Raw genomic sequence first — 19,188 nt, forward strand, 5'->3', positions numbered from 1 at the left:
GATAATGCACCCCCGCAATTTGTCACGTTTCATGTGTCAGGTAAACCGCGACGACTGGGGCCATATGAATACCCTTCCCATTGTGTAATGTTTTATTATTTTATTATTTCCTTACTAAATTTTATAACTGCCATAAAATCATGGCTCAGTGCAACCTCTACCTGATCTGAAGCAAAATTGATCCCTAACAACTTTCCGAAGCATCAAACAGGTTTATATGTGGTTATGGTGTATATATACTGTATTTTCTCATTCTGTGCACAATCTTGGAGTCAATATGTGCATAGTCATATTCCTAGTGTATATACCCCACTCTCGCCCCAATATTTTAGTATATATTGTTTTTCAAATCACCTGACACGTATGCTGTGTATATGTACATAATTTATCAATTTTTAATCAATCAATCGATCAATGTTTACTTATATAGCCCTAAATCACTAGTGTCTCAAAGGGCTGCACAAACCACTACGACATCCTCGGTAGGCCCACATAAGGGCAAGGAAAACTCGCACCCAGTGGGACGTCGGTGACAATGATGACTATGAGAACCTTGGAGAGGAGGAAAGCAATGGATGTCGAGCGGGTCTAACATGATACTGTGAAAGTTCAATCTATAATGGATCCAACACAGTCGCGAGAGTCCAGTCCAAAGCGGATCCAACACAGCAGCGAGAGTCCCGTTCACAGCGGAGCCAGCAGGAAACCATCCCAAGCGGAGGCGGATCAGCAGCGCAGAGATGTCCCCAGCCGATACACAGGCAAGCAGTACATGGCCACCGGATCGGACCGGACCCCCCTCCACAAGGGAGAGTGGGACAAACTCATTTGTATACTCTAGCCTTTAAATAGACTCCCTTTTTAGACCAGTTTTTAACATATTTTTTATATACATGTTACAGGTTATATATTTTTTATTATTGAATGTATCAATAATGATATATATAATTGAATGTATCAATAATGATATATGTATATAATATATATATATATATATATATATATATTTTTTTTTTTTTTTTTTTTTTTGGATTGTTTTTGAATGTTTTTTTTTAATGATGAATATTTAATGGACCACAATGGAAACAAGCCTTTTGGCTTTTTGTGCCATCCATTTGCCTTTTTAAAGCATTACGTGTTGGCCCTGCGATGAGTTGGCGACTTGTCCAGGGTGTACCCCGCCTTCCGCCCGATTGTAGCTGAGATAGGCGCCAGCGCCCCCCCCGCGACCCCAAAAGGGAATAAGCGGTAGGAAATGGATGGATGGATGGATGGATACATGGATTCAATTCTTTAAGATGTCAATATATTTGTCAATCAATCAATCAATCAATCAATTAACATGGCATTGTTTTTGTTACATTTATTTATTATTTATTGGTTCATTATTAATTTAATAATTTCTCAATTATTTTTATTGTTTATCATGTCATTATTTTTTATCACAATCCTATGCGATGTATGTGATTTTGATTTGATTTGCAATGGGACACTTTTCACCTTTTATTATTTTGACCACCAATTAGTTCATTAGTTAGCTGGTTAGTTGGCAAAAAAAAACACATTTAATTGTTGTATGGATCTAATTGAAGGTATATTACATATCATAGTTTCACTTTTTCGCTGTTACAGTTTGCTTGCATTGCAATACATACTGTAATAATTTATTACAGTATTACTTAATCTTGATCAAAAACAAGCACCACAGCGATACATCCCAAACTTGATCAACGTAAAAAAGAATTTCATCCAATTTTACCACCCCAAGTGGAACTATCACAAAATAAAGACTATACGCCTCGTCCCTGCAAATGCAGTATCTCAGTTTTGATGACTATCAAACAAACAAGACTTGACAATCGCAAAGTATAAGCGCCTCCAAAAATATCTACCTGCAACATTTATTCATTATCACTTGGGATCTATTTTGATGATAAAATCTGAAGAATGCATCCTCCCGGGGAGATATGGGTGTCAGACAGTTTTAACATTCTCTGTAATAGCTCATGAAATGTCTGACTCTGATAAGTCATCAGTGACTTCCATGTGAGTATCAGTGAAGGTTCATTTGTGTGATGTGCAATGCCCCCATGCATGTCTTATACAATTTGTCTCATCTTTATAAAATATGAAAGACTCAATGTGGGTTGCACGAATATGATGGCAGACGCGTTGCTTGGAGGTACCGAGCAACACTTGAGATTGAAACAGATTTTTTGAGTTGTATTAACAATTTACATTTAACAAATAAATGGTGAGATTATTTTTTTTTTCAAAATGACTACATCATAGCAGTTTATTCCATACAGTGTAAATATGCACAAAATAGTCTATAAATTTTTTTATAAAAAATAATTATTATAGTATTGGTATTATGATAAATTGATTTATAATTATTGTTCTATTAATTTATAATAATTAAAGTAGTATTATGATAATACAAATATTGTTATTAATATTCAATTAAAAATATGTGACATTTAGGCATGGACCAAAAAAAAAAAATAGAGAAAAACCTTTACTGTACAGTGCAACAGCGTCACCTAGGGGATACTGTCTGCTTTACAACAGTCACTGCCTATTAATTGTCCCTGGCACATGTCTTCTATGAAAATTAATGAAAGGAAAAATAAAATAACAGGAGAAAATAACACATCAATCCATCCATTGTCTACCGCTTGTCCCTTTTGGGGTCGCAAGGGGTGCTGGAGCGTATCTCAGCTGCATTCGGGCGGAAGGCGGTGTACACCATGGACAAGTCGCTACCTCATCACAAGGCCTACATAGATAGACAGACAACATTCACACTCACAATCACACACTAGGGCCAATTTAGTGTTGCCAAGCAACCTAACATCCATCCATCCACTTTCTACTGCCTGTCCCTTTCGGGGTCGCAAGGGGTGCTGGAGCCTATCTCAGGTGCATTCAGGCGGAAGGCGGAGTACAACAAGGACAAGTCGCCACCTCATCGCAGGGCCAACACAGATAGACAACATTCACACTCACATTCACACACTAGGGCCAATTTTGTGTTGCCAAGCAACCTAACATCCATCCATCCATTTTCTACCGCTTGTCCCTTTTGGGGTTGCAGGGGGTCACTGGAGCCTATCTCAGCTGCATTCAGGCGAAAGGCAGGGTACACCCTGGACAAGTCGCCACCTCATCGCAGGGCCAACACAGATAAACAGACATCACACTCACATTCACACACTTGGGCCAATTTAGTGTTGCCAAGCAACCTAACATCCATCCATCTATTTTCTACTGCTTGTCCCTTTTGGGGTTGCGGGGGGTGTTGGAGCCTATCTCAGTCGGCTTTGGGCTCCTTAAAAAGGGGTAGAAAAGCGCTATACAAATACAACCCATTTACCGTTTTTTTTACCATTTAGCTGCATTCGGACAGAAGGTGGGGTACACCATGGACAAGTCACCACCTCATCGCAGGGCCAACACAGACAACATTCACACTCACATTCACTCACTAGGGCCAATTTAGTGTGGCCAAGCAACCTAACATTCATCCATCCGTACATTTCCTACTGCTTGTCCCTTTTCGAGTCGCGGGGGGTCGCTGGAGCCTATCTCAGCTGCATTCCAGCGGAAGGCAGTGTACACCCTGGACAAGTCACCACCTCATCACAGGCCCAACACAGTCAGACAGACAACATTCACACTCACATTCACACACTAGGGCCAATTTAGTATGGCCAAGCAACCTAACATACATCCATCCATTTTCTATCGCTTGTCCCTTTTGGGGTCGCGGGGGGTCGCTGGAGCCTATCTCAGCTGCATTCGGGCGAAAGGCAGGATACACCCTAGACAAGTCGCCACCTCATCGCAGGCAACTTAACATGCTGTCACGAAACATGAATTATCTCATATACAGTAGGCTTACTTGTACTGAAAGAACAACATTTTCCGGCATATTCTTGCCGGAAAATGTTGAATGACTTGACTTTTTGAGACAACGCCTTCTGCTGGGTGGATAGCTGCAGATCGTGCCATTAAACTTCTTTCTTTTTTAATACCATGAAAAAACTACATGAAATATGCAATCGGTGTATGATATTTCTAATGTCACATTTCTTATTCTATGGTTACCAACACATGTTCTCCTTCTATCTATGTTGAGGTGTATGTTTTTACTTTATTATTTATTTATTTTCTTAGATTTTATTTTATTTTCCATCCATCCATCCATTTTCTACCGCTTATTCCCTTTCGGGGTCGCGGGGGGCGCTGGTGCCTATCTCAGCTACAATCGGGCGGAAGGCGGTGTACACCCTGGACAAGTTGCCACCTCATCGCAGTTAATCATTATTTATTTATTATACGGTGTATGTTTTCTATTCAGCTGCGCATGATTCCTCCATCTCGTTCAGCTATCCTATTGTACTCATGTTTATGTACAAGCCGCCAAAGATTTGATGACTGAATTGGCAAAGCAATTAAGTCTGTGGTAATTACTGCAAATTAATGTTTCTACGTCGACGTTGTTGTTATCCAGCATCAGTTGTCTCTGCGGGAAAGCAACGCTGCACTCCGGTAAAGATAAACAGCACCTGCCAGATGTGGCAGGTTATTATTAAAAAAAATATATATATATATCTCATCATCAAAAATTAGCTTGGAGAATTACCTGGAAAAACTTGCCTACTTAGGCTATGGAAGGTTTTTGTGTACATTATGATCATCATCAACCCAGCAGGCACAAGACGTTAAAACAATGTGAATTTTTGAATAAGTCCTGACGTTGAGCAACTCAAACATAATGTTGAAACATGCTTTTTGACAATGTTCAATCAATGTTGGGTTCTGATGCTGATTTGACCATTGAATTTTGGTCATTTCCCAACCAATGTTTTACAACACAATTACAACGATGAAACAATATGCTTTTTGACGACATTCATTAACTGTTAGGTTTGACCTTTGAAATGTTGTCATTTCCCAACCAACAATGAGGAGCAAATGTTAGACACTAACGTTTTCTCAATTTACAAATACGACTATTTTGCGACTTTTTTTTAGGAGTCGGTTTTAAAAAACACATGTGTAATCAACGTTGTATCTTGTGCTTGCTGGGAAAGCATGACTAATAATATTAATATAATAGTAACCCAATATTTATGCTCAGTCAAGATTAATCCTCTCCTTCCAATTAAGTGGAAACTCCATCCCATCCCATCCATCCATTTCCTACCGCTTGTCCCATTCGTAGTCACGGGGTGTGCTGGAGCATATCTCAGCTGCATTCGGGCGGAAGGTGACGTACACCCTGGACAAGTCGCCACCTCATCGCAGGGCCAACACAGATAGACAGACAACATTCAAACTCACATTCACAAAAGGGCCCATTGAGTGTTGTGGATTTTCCAAAATGTTGTTACTGCTTTTTATTTTTAGCATTAAATCCCCCCTATCCCTCCAACACACACACACACACACTTTCTTATGGCAGTCCATCGATGTCGATGATGACGTTGCTCCAAACGAAGTATTGGATTGGTTATTGTTGTGCTTTTCGCCTGTGCATAGCCAGGTGGCTGCTCAGGCCTATGCGTGATCCACAGACTTTGTCACAGGAGGGGCAGGGGAAGGCAGCGGTGATGGTCGCTGGTGCTGTGGCACGTTGGTGTCTTTGTGCACGCCGCTGTGCTCTCCGCTCTGTGAACTTCTCCTGAAGATGAGTGATTCCCTGGTGGCAAGTAGAGCTCCAAGTCTGGCGGTCAGCAGCCAGGGACTCCAGTGCTGGTGGTTTGATGTCACACTTTTTCAGGAGAGTTTTAATGTGGTCCTTGTACCGTTTTTTCTGGCCCCCGGCAGACCTTTGACCGACTGAAAGCTGGCCATACAATATTTGACGGGGTAGGCGGTGGGCTGGCATACGAATCACATGTCCGACCCATCTTAGGTGTTTTTGGCCAAGGAGTGCTGTGATGCTGGGTGTGTTGGTCCGGTCATAAATTTCAGTGTAGGGCACCCTGTCTTCCCAGGTCAGACCCAGGATCCTTTGGAGGCAGCGGATGTGGAAGGCCTCGAGACTCTGGATGTGCCTCTGGTAGGGTGTCCAGGTTTCGGAACTATAGAGCAGCGTGGAGAGGCAGACTGCCTTATACACGACTGTCTTGGTGGAGATGGTTAGATTCCTGTTCAGGAAAACCCTGGACCGTAGCCTTCCAAAGGCAGCAGAGGCAAGGCCTATACGGGCCTGGACGTCATCGTCAATGGTGCAGGTTGGCGACAGGGTGCTTCCGAGGTAGGTGAAGTGGGGGACGGTGGCTAATGGGTGCCCGTCAAGGGTGAAGATTGGCGTGTTTGGCTGGGGAGTAAACTCCTGCACGAGTATTTGTGTTTTCTTGGTGTTTATCTGAAGACCAATGGCACTGTAGATGGAGGCTACCACATTCAGTGCGCGCTGGAGAGACTCTGGTGAGTGTGCAAGTACAGCGCAGTCATCTGCATACTGTAGTTCCAGAATATGCTGGGTGGTGAGTTTAGTGCTGGCTTGGAGGCGACGGATGTTAAAAAGGTTACCATCCAGCCGGTATTGTATCTGAATCCCATCTGTGGGGTCCAGGTGTTTATGGGACAGGAGGGTGACAGTGGAAATAAACATGTTGAATATGGTTGGGGCAAGGACACACGCTTGCTTGACCCCCACATCCACACTGAAAAATGGGGATTGTTGGCCGCCGTTGCTCACACAGGCCTGCATGCCATCATGTAGCTGTCGCAGTTGGTTGCAGAACTTTGCTGGTACACCTAGTTTTCCAAGTACTTCCCACAGCAAGTCCCGGTTTACTGTATCGAAGGCTTTGGACAGGTCAATGAATGCCATGTACAAGTCTTTGCGGTGTTCTCTGCATTTTTCCTGTACCTGTCTGGCCACAAAGATCATGTCTGCGGTGCTCCGATCACGTCTAAAGCCGCATTGAGATTCGAGCAGGATGTTTTCGGTTACATGAGTTGCTACTCGATGTAACATGATCCTTGCTAGCACCTTCCCGGCTGCGGATAGTAGGGAGATACCTCTGCTGTTGCCGCAGTCTGCTTTGTCGCCTTTGCGCTTATAGATCGTTATGATGTTAGCATCCTTCCAATTTTGTGGGATGACTTCAGACGACCAGATGGCAGTGATCAGCTGGTGCATTCTGCGGTGCAGGAGATATCCACCGTGCTTCAAGATTTCTCCCGGGATCTTGTCAAGGCCTGGGCTCTTGTTGTTTTTTAGACCCTTGATGGCCTTGAGTACCTCTGAGAAGCTTGGAGAGGAGTCCAGCGAGTCTACAGGGGGCAGGCATGGGAGGTCAGAGAGTATGTCTGTCTGTACAGGGTTTGTGTTCAGCAGTACCCTGAAGTGCTCAGCCCATCTGTCCAGGATCTGTTGTTTGTCCTTATAGAGAGTGGTTCCGTCAGCTGATCTAACTGGGGTGATGTTCTTCCTCTGTGGGCCATAAATGGACTTGATGGAGTCGTAGAAGGCATTAGAGTTGATGGTGTCTGCGTGATGTTGTATTTCGCGGGCCTTCTGTGTCCACCAGTCATTCTCCATGGCTCTGAGGGTGCGTTGGGTTTCACTTCTGAGGCGGATGAGCTGAGCCTTCAGGACGGTGGATTGAGGGTTTGATATGTGAGCTGCAAGGGCCTTGTGCTTTGCCTGAAGCAGGTCATAGATTCCTGGCGCACTATTGTCAAACCAGTCTTGATGTCGCCTTGTGGTGTACCCTATAGATTCCACGGCCGCCTGGTGGAGGGCAGCGCGTAGGGTGCTCCAGGTAGTTCCAGTGTCCAGCTCTGGTGGCACTTCAGGAATCTTGAACAGCTAATCTGCTACATTTTTCCTGAGCTGGTTGACGCAGTGCGTGGACTTCAGTGCATCGCAGTTGAGCCTCTTGGAAGGTGGTGTTTTTCTCTGTTGAGGACGTATTTCTAAGTCAATCTTTGTTCTGATCAGGCGGTGGTCAGTCCAACAGTCAGCTCCACGCATGGCCCTAGTGATGCGCACCTCTTTCCTGTCCGCGTGGCGGGTGATGATGTAATCTAGGAGATGCCAGTGTTTAAATCCCCCCTATCCCTCCAACACACACACACACACACACACACAATTAACTTCTAAACCAACCACTTGTCAACCATTGATATCCTCATATTACTGAAGGTCAAATGGAACACAATTTAATAAATCAATACATGTTTAAATTATGACCTAAATGTGTCATTAATTGATTAATGTTAATACAATGTATAAATGTGTTATTGTTTTCTTAAAAAATACATGTATTTTTTGAATAATTTAATTAATTTCTGTATTTAATTATGTATTTAATGATTTAATAAATTATTGATTTCACTATCATTTGGTTTAAACCGGATCAGTGGCCTGGTGGTTAGACTGTCCGCCCTGAGATCGGTATGTTGTGAGTTCAAACCCCTGGCAGAGTCATACCAAAGACTATAAAAATGCGACCCCTTACCTCCCTGCCTGGCACTCAGCATCAAGGGTTGGAATTGGGGGTTGAATCACCAAAAAAATGATTCCCGAGCGCGACCACCACTGCTGCTCACTGCTCCCCTCACCTCTCAGGGGGTGGAACAAGGGGATGGTTCAAATGCAGAGAGTAATTTCACCACGCCTGGTGTGTGTGTGACTATCAGTGGTACTTTATCTTTTAACTTTAACTTTAAATAATTATCTCAAGGTTGAATTTCATGATTTATAATTAATTATTTCTTGAACCTGTGTTAGTGCTTCATGGATTTAATTTACAAGGCAAATACACATTAAGTAATTATTTAAAGATTTATGTTCTGATTTAGTATTGTGCCATTTGGCTCTCCGTAGTTAAAACCAACAGCACTATTACTCCACTAACCGGAATAAGTAGGTACTTCGTTCAAAATAAAATACCTCTATGGTCAGTGAGAGCGGAATAACAAAAATATATGGCAAACTGCATTGTAAATAACAATACATGTACGTTTATGACTTTAATTTATATGAGATGTAAATAAATAGCTGTGAATACACGGAGCATTAGCAGCAAAGTGGATCGTTCATCGGCTGTGTTTTATTTTGAAATAAAAAAACAACAACTCTGTGCTTCCAGCTAGCTTGTTGTGCGTTGTAAACACATGAATGGCTCCGTTGTCATTGACGTTAAAAGACAGCTCCGGGATTAATTTGTTAAAGAAACTGCTTCACCGTCTCACATTTTTAAACTCAACATTGTATTTACGAACTGTACAGTGAATAGAACAGCCTGACACGACCTGTCACAAATGGGTGCGTACAGGAGCACTGTAGCCTAGCTGGAGCTGCTAAACTTCAACAGAACGTTTTGTAATAAAAAGTTTTTTTATTTTTTATTTCTCTTGCTTTTTAGCATGGAGTTATTCGTGACCATTCTGGGATATTCTGCGTTTTTTGCTGTTAGTGGACTTGGGATTGCTGCCTACAAACTTGGCTTGCTGTACCAGTGGTTCCACAAGGTAAGGAATGTTTAATCACATTGGAAAAAGTGTGTAGAATAAAGGTGATGACCCCCCCCCCCCCCATACCCTGTCACCATGGTAACGCCCATTAAATTAAAGGCCTACTGAAATGACATTTTCTTATTTAAACGGAGATAGCAGGTCCATTCTATGTGTCATACTTGATCATTTCGCCACATTGCCCTATTTTCTGCTGAAAGGATTTAGTAGAGAACATCGACGATAAAGTTTGCAACTTTTGGTCGCCAATGGAAAAGCCTTGCCTCTACCGGAAGTAGCAGACGATGTGTGCGTGACGTCACTGGTTGTAGGGCTCTTCACATCCTCACATTGTTTATAATCATAGCCTCAAGCAGCAAGAGCTATTCAGACCGAGAAAGCGACGATTTCCCCATTAATTTGAGCGGGGAGGAAAGATAGACTGAAGCACAAAAAAAAAAAAGCGACGGCTCCAGGCGGCGGCAGTGTAAGCGTTTCAGATGTAATTAGACTCATTTACTAGGATAATTCTGAAAGATCCCTTATCTGCTCAATGTTTTAATAGTGTTTTAGTGAGATTGTAAAATCATACCTCAAAGTCGGATGGCTGCGGTGAACGCCAGTGTCTCTCAGAGGAGCCAAGCTTACAGCTGCCTTTTTTGACAGCTGCTGCAGGAGGTCCCATAATCCACTGATGTCCCCGGTAAGAGTCGACTTAATATCAGAATTGTCCCATCCAAAAACTTGCTGGTTGACGTAGACAAACGTGTTCGCTTGACCGCTCTGTGTTAAAGCTTCACAACAAACAAAGAAACAGAGGCTGTGTCTCGGTTGCTAAAGGCAGCTGCAATCCACCGCTTTCCACCGACAGCATTCTAATTTGACGTCTCCATTGTTAATTGAACAAATTTCAAAAGATTCAGCAACACAGATGTCCAAAATACTTTGTAATTATGCGATGAAAAGAGACGACTTTTAGCTGCAAGTGGTGCTGGGCTAATATGTCCCCTCCAACCAGAGACGTCACAAACACACGTCATCATACGGGTCATCATTCCACGAAGTTTTCAACAAGAAACTCTGCGGGAAAATTAAAATTGCAATTTAGTCAACTAAAAAGGCCGTATTGGCATGTGTTACAATGTTAAGATTTAATCATTGATATATAAACTATCGGACTGCGTAGTTGTTAGTAGTGGATTTCAGTAGGCCTTTAAAGATAAGATAGGGTGCACTCATGTAACATTACACTTTGTCTTGCTTTTCTAGCACAAAGGTCAACATGACACCCTGGTGCTTTGCAGCCTTGCACAAAGCACATCACACATTAACAATAAGTCAAATGTGCACATTGTGGCAAACATGCTGTTTGACTGGGGACCTTTTCTGCAACCACCTGTTTATCGAATCATCCCTGCTAACATAGAGTTTTGTAGAGATATATGATATGTCATTGCAGTTTATTCATGTCAAATGTCCTGCAGACAGAGACACACAGCCCTCGACATGGCGGCGAACGCGTGGCTGAGGTCCTGCGCGCCCATGGGATCAAGTATGTCTTCACTCTTGTCGGTGGACACATCTCGCCCATCTTGGTGGCCTGCGAGAAAGTAGGCATCCGGATCGTTGACACCAGGCACGAGGCCACGGCTGTGTTTGCTGCCGATGCTGTGGCGAGGCTTTCAGGTGCACGTTCATCCCAGAAACAACGGGGGGGAAAAAACTAACAATCCTAAACACACACTTTAAGCTTTCGCCACTTAGTGCTGAGCAGCCAGGACACACAATTCACACGAGGGCTCGGCAATATAGCCTTTTTTTAATATCTCGATATTTTCAGGCCATGTCATGTAATACGATAAATATCTCAATATGTTGCCTTAGCCTTGAATTAACACTTGATGCATATAATCACACCAGTTTGATGATTCTATGTGTCTACATTAAAACATCCTTGTTCATACTGCTTTAATATATGCCCATTTTAAACTTTCATGCAAAGAGGGAAATCACAACTAAGTCCATCACAACTAAGTCAAACTGGCAGCCTCGCTTCCGTCAGTCTGCCCCAGGGCTGCTGTGGCTACAAATTAGGGTTGCGAATCTTAGGGTGTCCCACGATTTGATTCAATATCGATTCTTGGGGTCACGATTCAATTCAAAATCGATTTTTTTTTTCAATTCAACATGATTCTCGATTCAAAAACGATTTTTTTTCCTGATTTAAAATGATTCTTTATTCATTCAATACATAGGATTTCAGCAGGATCTACCCCAGTCTGCTGACATGCAAGCAGAGTAGTAGATTTTTGTAAAAAGCTTTTATAATTGTAAAGGACAATGTTTTATCAACTGATTGCAATAATGTAAATTTGTTTTAACTATTAAACGAACCAAAAACATGACTTATTTTATCTTTGTGAAAATATTGGACTCAGTGTGTTGTCAAGCTTATGAGATGCGATGCAAGTGTAAGCCACTGTGAAACTATTGTTCTTTTTTTTATTTTTATAAATGTCTAATGATAATGTCAATTAGGTATTTTTAATTACTGCTATGCTGAAATTATAACTAATATTGATACCGTTGTTGATAATATTCATTTTTGTTTCACTACTTTTGGTTTGTTCTGTGTCGTGTTTGTGTCTCCTCTCAATTGCTCGGTTTATTGCAGTTCTGAGTGTTGCTGGGTCAGGTTTGGTTTTGGAATTGGATTGCATTGTTATGGTATTGCAGTGTGGCCCTGCGATGAGGTGGCGACTTGTCCCTGGTGTACACCGTCTTCCCCCCGATTGTAGCTGAGATAGGCGCCAGCGCCCCCCGTGACTCCAAAAGGGAATAAGCGGTAGAAAAATGGACGGAAAATGGATGGTATTGCAGTGTATTGTTTTGTTGGATTGATAAAAAAAAACAAAAAAAATGATTTAAAAAAAAAAAAAAAGAGAATCGATTCTGAATTGCACAACGTGAGAATCGCGATTCAAATTCGAATCAATTTTTTCCCACACCCCTACTACAAATGTAGCTTACCACCACCAGGTGTGAATGAATGATGGGTTCCCACTTCTCTGTCAGCGCTTTGAGTATCTAATAATAGAAAAGCGCGATATAAAATCTAATCCATCCATCCATCCATTTTCTACCGCTTATTCCCTTTCGGGGTCGCGGGGGGCGCTGGCGCCTATCTCAGCTACAATCGGGCGGAAGGCGGAGTACACCCTGGACAAGTCGCCATCTCATCGCAGGGCCAACACAGATATACAGACAACATTCACACTCACATTCACACACTAGGGCCAATTTAGTGTTGCCAATCAACCTATCCATTATTATTATTATTATTATTTTAAAATTCCTAAAAAGTCCAGTTCCTATTAAGCCCTAAGAAATGACAAGTTATGTCTTGTACTGCCCTCCCCAAAATGTTGCTCCCTTTTTTTTACCTGCAGGCATCACAGAATGAATGACACAGAGACATGGTTTGCACACGGTGGCATATTTGGCTCCATCTTAAAAGTTCCTAAATAAAAAATTTCACAAATAAAAGGTTTCGTAAATCAAGTTTGTACCATACTAATTAATATTAAATACCCTTTTAGGTACTGTCGGTGTAGCTGCAGTGACTGCTGGCCCAGGCCTCACTAACACCGTGACTGCGGTAAAGAACGCTCAAATGGCAGAATCGCCATTGTTGCTCATCGGAGGGGCTGCTGGTACACTCCTTCAGGTATGGACAAAAACATTGTAACTATTCAGAAAATCATCTCGTCTATTTTCATTGTCTATTGTTGTGCAGGGCAGGGGAGCGCTGCAAGACATTGACCAAATGTCGCTGTTCAAACCTCTGTGTAAGTTCTGTGCCTCCGTCAGAACAGTCAGAGACATAGTGCCTGTGGTCAGAAAGGCTCTGGCCGCCGCTCAGTCTGGAACACCTGGGCCAGTTTTCATAGAATTCCCCATCGACACGCTGTACCCCTTCCATCTGGTGTCCAGAGAGTTTGCTGTTAAGAACCCTCCCAAGGGCATGATGGGCAAAATTGTCTCCTGGTACGTTATCAGCCTGTATTCTCTACATCCATGTTTCTTAACCACATGGCTCTCTATGGCCCTCTAGTGCAGTGTTTTTCAACCTTTTTTGAGCCAAGACACATTTTTTGCGTTGAAAAAATCCGGAGGCACACCACCAGCAGAAATCATTAAAAACATAACTCAGTTAACAGTAAAAAGTCGTCGCAATTGTTGGATATGACTTTAAACAATAACCAAGCATGCATGACTATAGCTCCTGTCTCAAAGTCACCTCCCGTCACATCCCGCTGTGACTTATTTTGAGTTTTTTGCTGGTTTCCTGTGTGTAGTATTTTAGTTTTTGTCTTGCGCTTCTATTTTGTTTTTTGATTATTGATTGGGTTAGGGTTTACTATCGTGGGATCACACTTCTCAGCCTTCCCGGTAAGGTTTATTCAGGTGTACTGGAGAGGAGGCTACGCCGGATAGTCGAACCTCGGATTCAGGAGGAACAGTCTCCCCTCCAAAGGCAAAACCCAGTAACTCAATCTTGGTCTAAACTGAGCTGATAATAATTTTGGAGTTCCCAGGTGATATGCTTTACATTAGTGTATGCGATATTGTAATTTGTTCCGTAAGTAAGCTGTTACGTGCATGGCAGGACCTAGCAACTACCACATAACCGCGTAGATACAACAGAAAAACCTAGTATCTCAAGGGACCAATCATAGCTTCTTTGTCAGTCGCCTTATTGTCTTTAATGAGACATTTGCACGAATGGGGGCCGACGGTCAACCTGATTATGTGATATTATGGCACGAGGGGATATTTGGAAGATTGGCCCAGGACGTTGCAAGCACCTTCATTAAATGTATTGTTCTTGATTCTTCCCCTTGCATACTCTTTTGGGCAGATAAATGAGGAGGTCAAAATAAAAACTGGACGCTGTACACGGCTCTTGCCCAATGTGCAAACGCAGAATGGGGCCCACCCGAGATTGTGATAAAATATCTGGAGAAAGGGCACACGTTCATGAGAGCAGATTCAATCCATGGCTCAATCGGCAAGAAAATGAAAGCTCAAGAAAACATCCATACGTGTGATGACTTTGTAGATCTTTGTAAGACAGCATCAAGATAGATTGGTTTTCCTTTGTTTTCTCAAAATCAGCTAGAAGTGAGTTACTAGGTTTTGCCTCTGGACAGGAGCAGTGTGGTTTTCGTCCTGGTCGTGGAGCTGTGGACCAGCTCTATACTTTAGGCAGGGTCCTTGAGAGTGCATGGGAGTTTGCCCAACCAGTCTACATGTGCTTTGTGGACTTGGAGAAGGCATTCGACCGTGTCCCTCGGGAAGTCCTGTGGGGAGTGCTCAGAGAGTATGGGGTGTCGGACTGTCTGATTGGGGCGGTTCGCTCCCTGTGCGATCGGTCTCAGAGCTTGGTACACATTGCTGGCAGTAAGTCGGACACATTTCCAGTGAGGGTTGGACTCCGCCAAGGCTGTCCTTTGTCACCTATTCTGTTCATAACTTTTATGGACAGAATTTCTAGGCGCAGTAAAGGCGTTGAGGGGTTCCGGTTTGGTGGCCGCGGGATTAGGTCTGGGCTTTTTGCAGATGATGTGGTCCTGATGACTTCATCTGGCTGGGATCTTCAGCTCTCACTGGATCGGTTTGCACCCGAGTGTGACGCGACCGGAATGACTATCAGCACCTCCAAGTCCGAGTCCATGGTTCTCGCCCGGAAAAGGGTGAAGTGCCACCTCCCGGTTGGGGAGGAGACCCTGCCCCAAGTGGAGGAGTTCAAGTCCCTAGGAGTCTTGTTCACGAGTGAGGGAAGAGTGGATTGTGAGATCGACAGGCGGATTGGTGCGGCGTCTTCAGTAATGCGGACGTTGTATCGATCCGTTGTGGTGAAGAAGGAGCTGAGCCGGAAGGCAAAGCTCTCAATTTACCGGTCGATTTACGTTCCCATCCTCACCTATGGTCATGAGCTTTGGGTCATGACCGAAAGGACAAGACTACGGGTACAAGCGGCCGAAATGAGTTTCCTCCGCCGGGTGGCGGGGCTCTCCCTTAGAGATAGGGTGAGAAGCTCTGTCATCCGGGAGGAACTCAAAGTAAAGCGGCTGCTCCTCCACATCGAGAGGACCCAGATGATGTGGTTCGGGCATATGGTCCACATATGGTCAGGATGCCACCCGATCGCCTCCCTGGGGAGGTGTTTAGGGCACGTCCAACTGGTAGGAGGCCACGGGGAAGTCCCAGGACACGTTGGGAAGACTATGTCTCCCGGCTGGCGTGGGAACGCCTCGGGACCTCCCGGGAAGAGCTGGACGAAGTGGCTGGGGAGAGGGAAGTCTGGGCTTCCCTGCTAGGCTGCTGCCCCCGCGACCCGACCTCGGATAAGTGGAAGAAGATGGATGGATGGATTATTGATAAGGAAAAAAAAGGTTGACGAATTAGCAGAAACAGCCAAAAATAATATTTTAGTAACTGACGTCAATCAACATTCCACCAGTGATCGCAGAAATCGTGACAAATATCCCTAAAACTGCGGGAGACATCTTTCATAATCTTCTGCGCAGTTCAGAAAATGTTGACTTTGACTGCACAGAATCCATGAAATTGCCACACACGCGCTAGTACTGAGCTGACTAGAATGGAAACATGTTTACTTGTGTAAACACTGCAGGACCGTCTGGACACATTTGTTTTGTAATGTGAACCACTTCATAAAAACATAACATTTGACCAAAAAAAATATGAATTGGACATCCCACCTGCAGTGTTGTGAATATATTGAAGTAGCTTTCATGCTGCTGCGGTGTGGCTCGACCATGCTTAGGTAACAGTGAAAACATTGGACTAGATTTTCAGTATAGTAATGCGGGCGTTACTGATGGAACAGATTGGATTGGATAATAAGTGAAGTGAAGTGAAGTGGCATTGGGAGCAGGTGGGTAAAGCGTCTTGCCCAAGGACACAATGGCAGAGACTAGGATGGCAGAAGCGGGGATCGAACCTGGAACCCTCAAGTTGCTGGCACGGCCGTTCTACTAACCAAGCTATACCGCACCCAAGCACTGACAAACGGTCTTCAAATGCTTTATAATCATAATGAATAATGACAGGTTATATTATTTATTGAAACTCATATTCCTGCATATTTATTCTAAATTTTTCTGCATTTTTTTGTAAAAACAAAAATTTTACACCAAATTATTTAGGGAAGTTTCAGAATATTGAAGCCCCCCTAAAATAGGCTTAATGACACCAATGCTATGCCTCATTACAACATAAAAAAAGTATTATTGAATCAATACGTAGGTCCAGAGTAGTCCTGAGTTCTATCCCGGGCTCGTGATCTGTCTGTGTCTAGTTTGCATGTTCTAAGATAAGTTTAAAAAAAGTATGTAAATATTTATTTGTAAATGCTCTAATTACTGGAAATTGATTGAATATTTCTGAAATATTGCGTTTACTTTTTTTTTTTTTTTTTAATAGTAATTTGGAAAGGAAAAGTCAACCCTCTTTAAACACTTGGTCATTTATGAACATGTGTATTGCACAAACCAGGGACGGCGTGGCGCGGTTGGAAGAGTGGCGGTGCCAGCAACCTGAGGGTTCTTGGTACAATCCCTACCTTCTACCACCCTAGTCACGTCCGTTGTGTCCTTGAGCAAGACACTTCACCCTTGCTCCTGATGGGTCCTGGTTAGGTTAGCGCCTTGCATGGCAGCTCCCGCCATCAGTGTGTGAATGTGTGTGAATGGGTGAATGTGGAAATAGTGTCAAAGCGCTTTGAGTACCTTGAAGGTAGATAAGCGCTATACAAGTATAACCCATTTTACCATTTTACCCAGCAGCAACACAACCGATGTTGCAATCGCGATTAGGAGTCAGTATTAATAACAATAATTCGGTCATTGTAAACAATAGCCAGGCAAGTTTACCAAGCATGAGTTTCAACAGCCGACCTCAGTTCACAACCATCATTTTGTGAAGTTATTAAAAAAAAAAAAAGCTGCAGCAGGAGGTTGCCTAGAGCCGCAGCCTTAATGCTGTTTTTTTTTTTTGTGCTAATTAGAGTCCTAGATGTTTTTTTTGTCAACTATCGGAGACTCCTCAATTAATTGCATAGACATCAATTTACTTGTGCAATAAACAATAACTGGTTTATTTACCAAATGTATTTAACGGGTGTTCTCGCTAGGTACATCAACAATCACCTTATGAATATTTTTGCCGGCGCCTGGGAGCAAAGTGATGTTTCACCACTTCCTGTTGACATCCCACAAGCCACCAGCAAGGAGGTACATAATTTAAGCTTTGTTGTTGTTGTTTTTTACACTGATGAGTATGTTTTTTTTTTCCTAATGCAAACCAGGTACAAAATTGTATAGAGCTGCTTAGCCGAGCTGAAAAACCTGTTTTCCTACTGGGTAGCCAAGCCACTCTACCCCCGACGCCAGTGGATGACATCAGGTAAAGACTCTGGTTTGATTTAATTCTGGATTAAAAAAAACTTACCAGTTCTAAAGCGGTGTGATTGCATTACAGGAGGGCTTTGGAGGAGCTGGGCATCCCTTGCTTCCTTGGCGGCATGTCTCGGGGTATGCTGGGTAAAGATAGTCCGATCCACATTAGACAAAACAGGCGTGATGCTCTGAAGGAAGCGGATTTGGTCATCCTTGCAGGTCAGTTTTGTTGCCTTTCTTAGCGGGTTACTAATTACATAGTAGGGCTGGTCAATTAATCCAATTTTAATCACAATTTCGATTTTGACTTCTCAAGATCCTAAAACAATTTAATGGCCGCATACAGTTTACTGAGCTTGTAATGGTGAAATGGATGAGGAGCGAATGAGTGGAAAAAAATGCTTCTAGTTAAAGTTAAAGTACCAATGATTGTCACACACACACTAGGTGGGGTGAAATTTGTCCTCTGCATTTGACCCATTCCCTTTTTCACCCCCTGGGAGGTGAGGGGAGCAGTGAGCAGAAGCGGTGGCCTCGCTCCAGAATCATTTTGGTGATTTAACCCCCAATTCCAACGCTTGATGCTGAGTGCCAAGCAGGGTGGTAATGGGTCCCATTTTTATAGTCTTTGGTATGAACTCACAACCTACTGATCTCAGGGCGGACACTCTAACCACTAGGCCACTGAGTAGGTTCTAGAAGTTTGGGATCTCACCATGTGTCACGTCTATGGAATCATGTTTTGTTTTTGTCGTGTTTGGTTTTATTTTTTTGGACAATCAGTTCCTGTTCCTGCACTTCCTTGTTTGTCTTATTACCATAGCAACCCATTAGTTTTCACCTTGTCCTCATGTCACACCCCTGTCCTCATGTCTCACACCCGTTTGCCCTTATCATAGCTATTATTTAAACCTGCACCTGGCAACTTTACATATACTTCAACTCCATTCATGCCAAGCCATGCTGTTTAATCATTCTGTCCATGCCACGTAAGTTTTTGGTTTGTTTAGTTTTGCCTTCTTGCTTTGTTTGTTCTCATAGCCAAGTGTTTGTACCTCCTTGTGAGAGCATTCTGTTTGCCTTTTTTGAGTTATAGTGTTAAAAATAAATATGTACCTTCATTCACGCCTTGCTCGGGCCAATTTTCCTTTGCGTCGGAAAAACAAACCATCACATAGTCCAAGTCCTGTCACCATGGTTGCTACTTTTTACTTGACAC

The 19,188-nt window shown here is 43.1% G+C and overlaps 1 protein-coding gene across 2 annotated transcripts in view; it reads left to right on the plus strand.

Annotated features, from left to right (window-relative positions):
- ilvbl (ilvB (bacterial acetolactate synthase)-like) overlaps positions 1-19,188 on the plus strand; it is a 55,198-nt gene that overhangs the window by 18,963 nt on the left and 17,047 nt on the right. The window contains exons 1-8 of one of the 2 annotated variants that reach the window (XM_061878729.1): positions 9,101-9,295; positions 9,396-9,501; positions 10,968-11,169; positions 13,083-13,210; positions 13,280-13,530; positions 17,705-17,804; positions 17,879-17,976; positions 18,052-18,188. In XM_061878729.1, the coding sequence (XP_061734713.1) occupies positions 9,397-9,501; positions 10,968-11,169; positions 13,083-13,210; positions 13,280-13,530; positions 17,705-17,804; positions 17,879-17,976; positions 18,052-18,188 (1,021 nt within the window). In that variant the 5' untranslated portion in view covers positions 9,101-9,295; position 9,396. Of the gene's footprint in view, positions 1-9,100; positions 9,296-9,395; positions 9,502-10,967; positions 11,170-13,082; positions 13,211-13,279; positions 13,531-17,704; positions 17,805-17,878; positions 17,977-18,051; positions 18,189-19,188 lie in introns of those variants that run through there. The other variant, XM_061878730.1, reaches the window with a different exon arrangement.

The sequence above is a fragment of the Nerophis ophidion genome, linkage group LG18 (genome assembly GCF_033978795.1).
Source record: "Nerophis ophidion isolate RoL-2023_Sa linkage group LG18, RoL_Noph_v1.0, whole genome shotgun sequence".
Taxonomy (NCBI): Eukaryota; Metazoa; Chordata; class Actinopteri; order Syngnathiformes; family Syngnathidae; genus Nerophis; species Nerophis ophidion.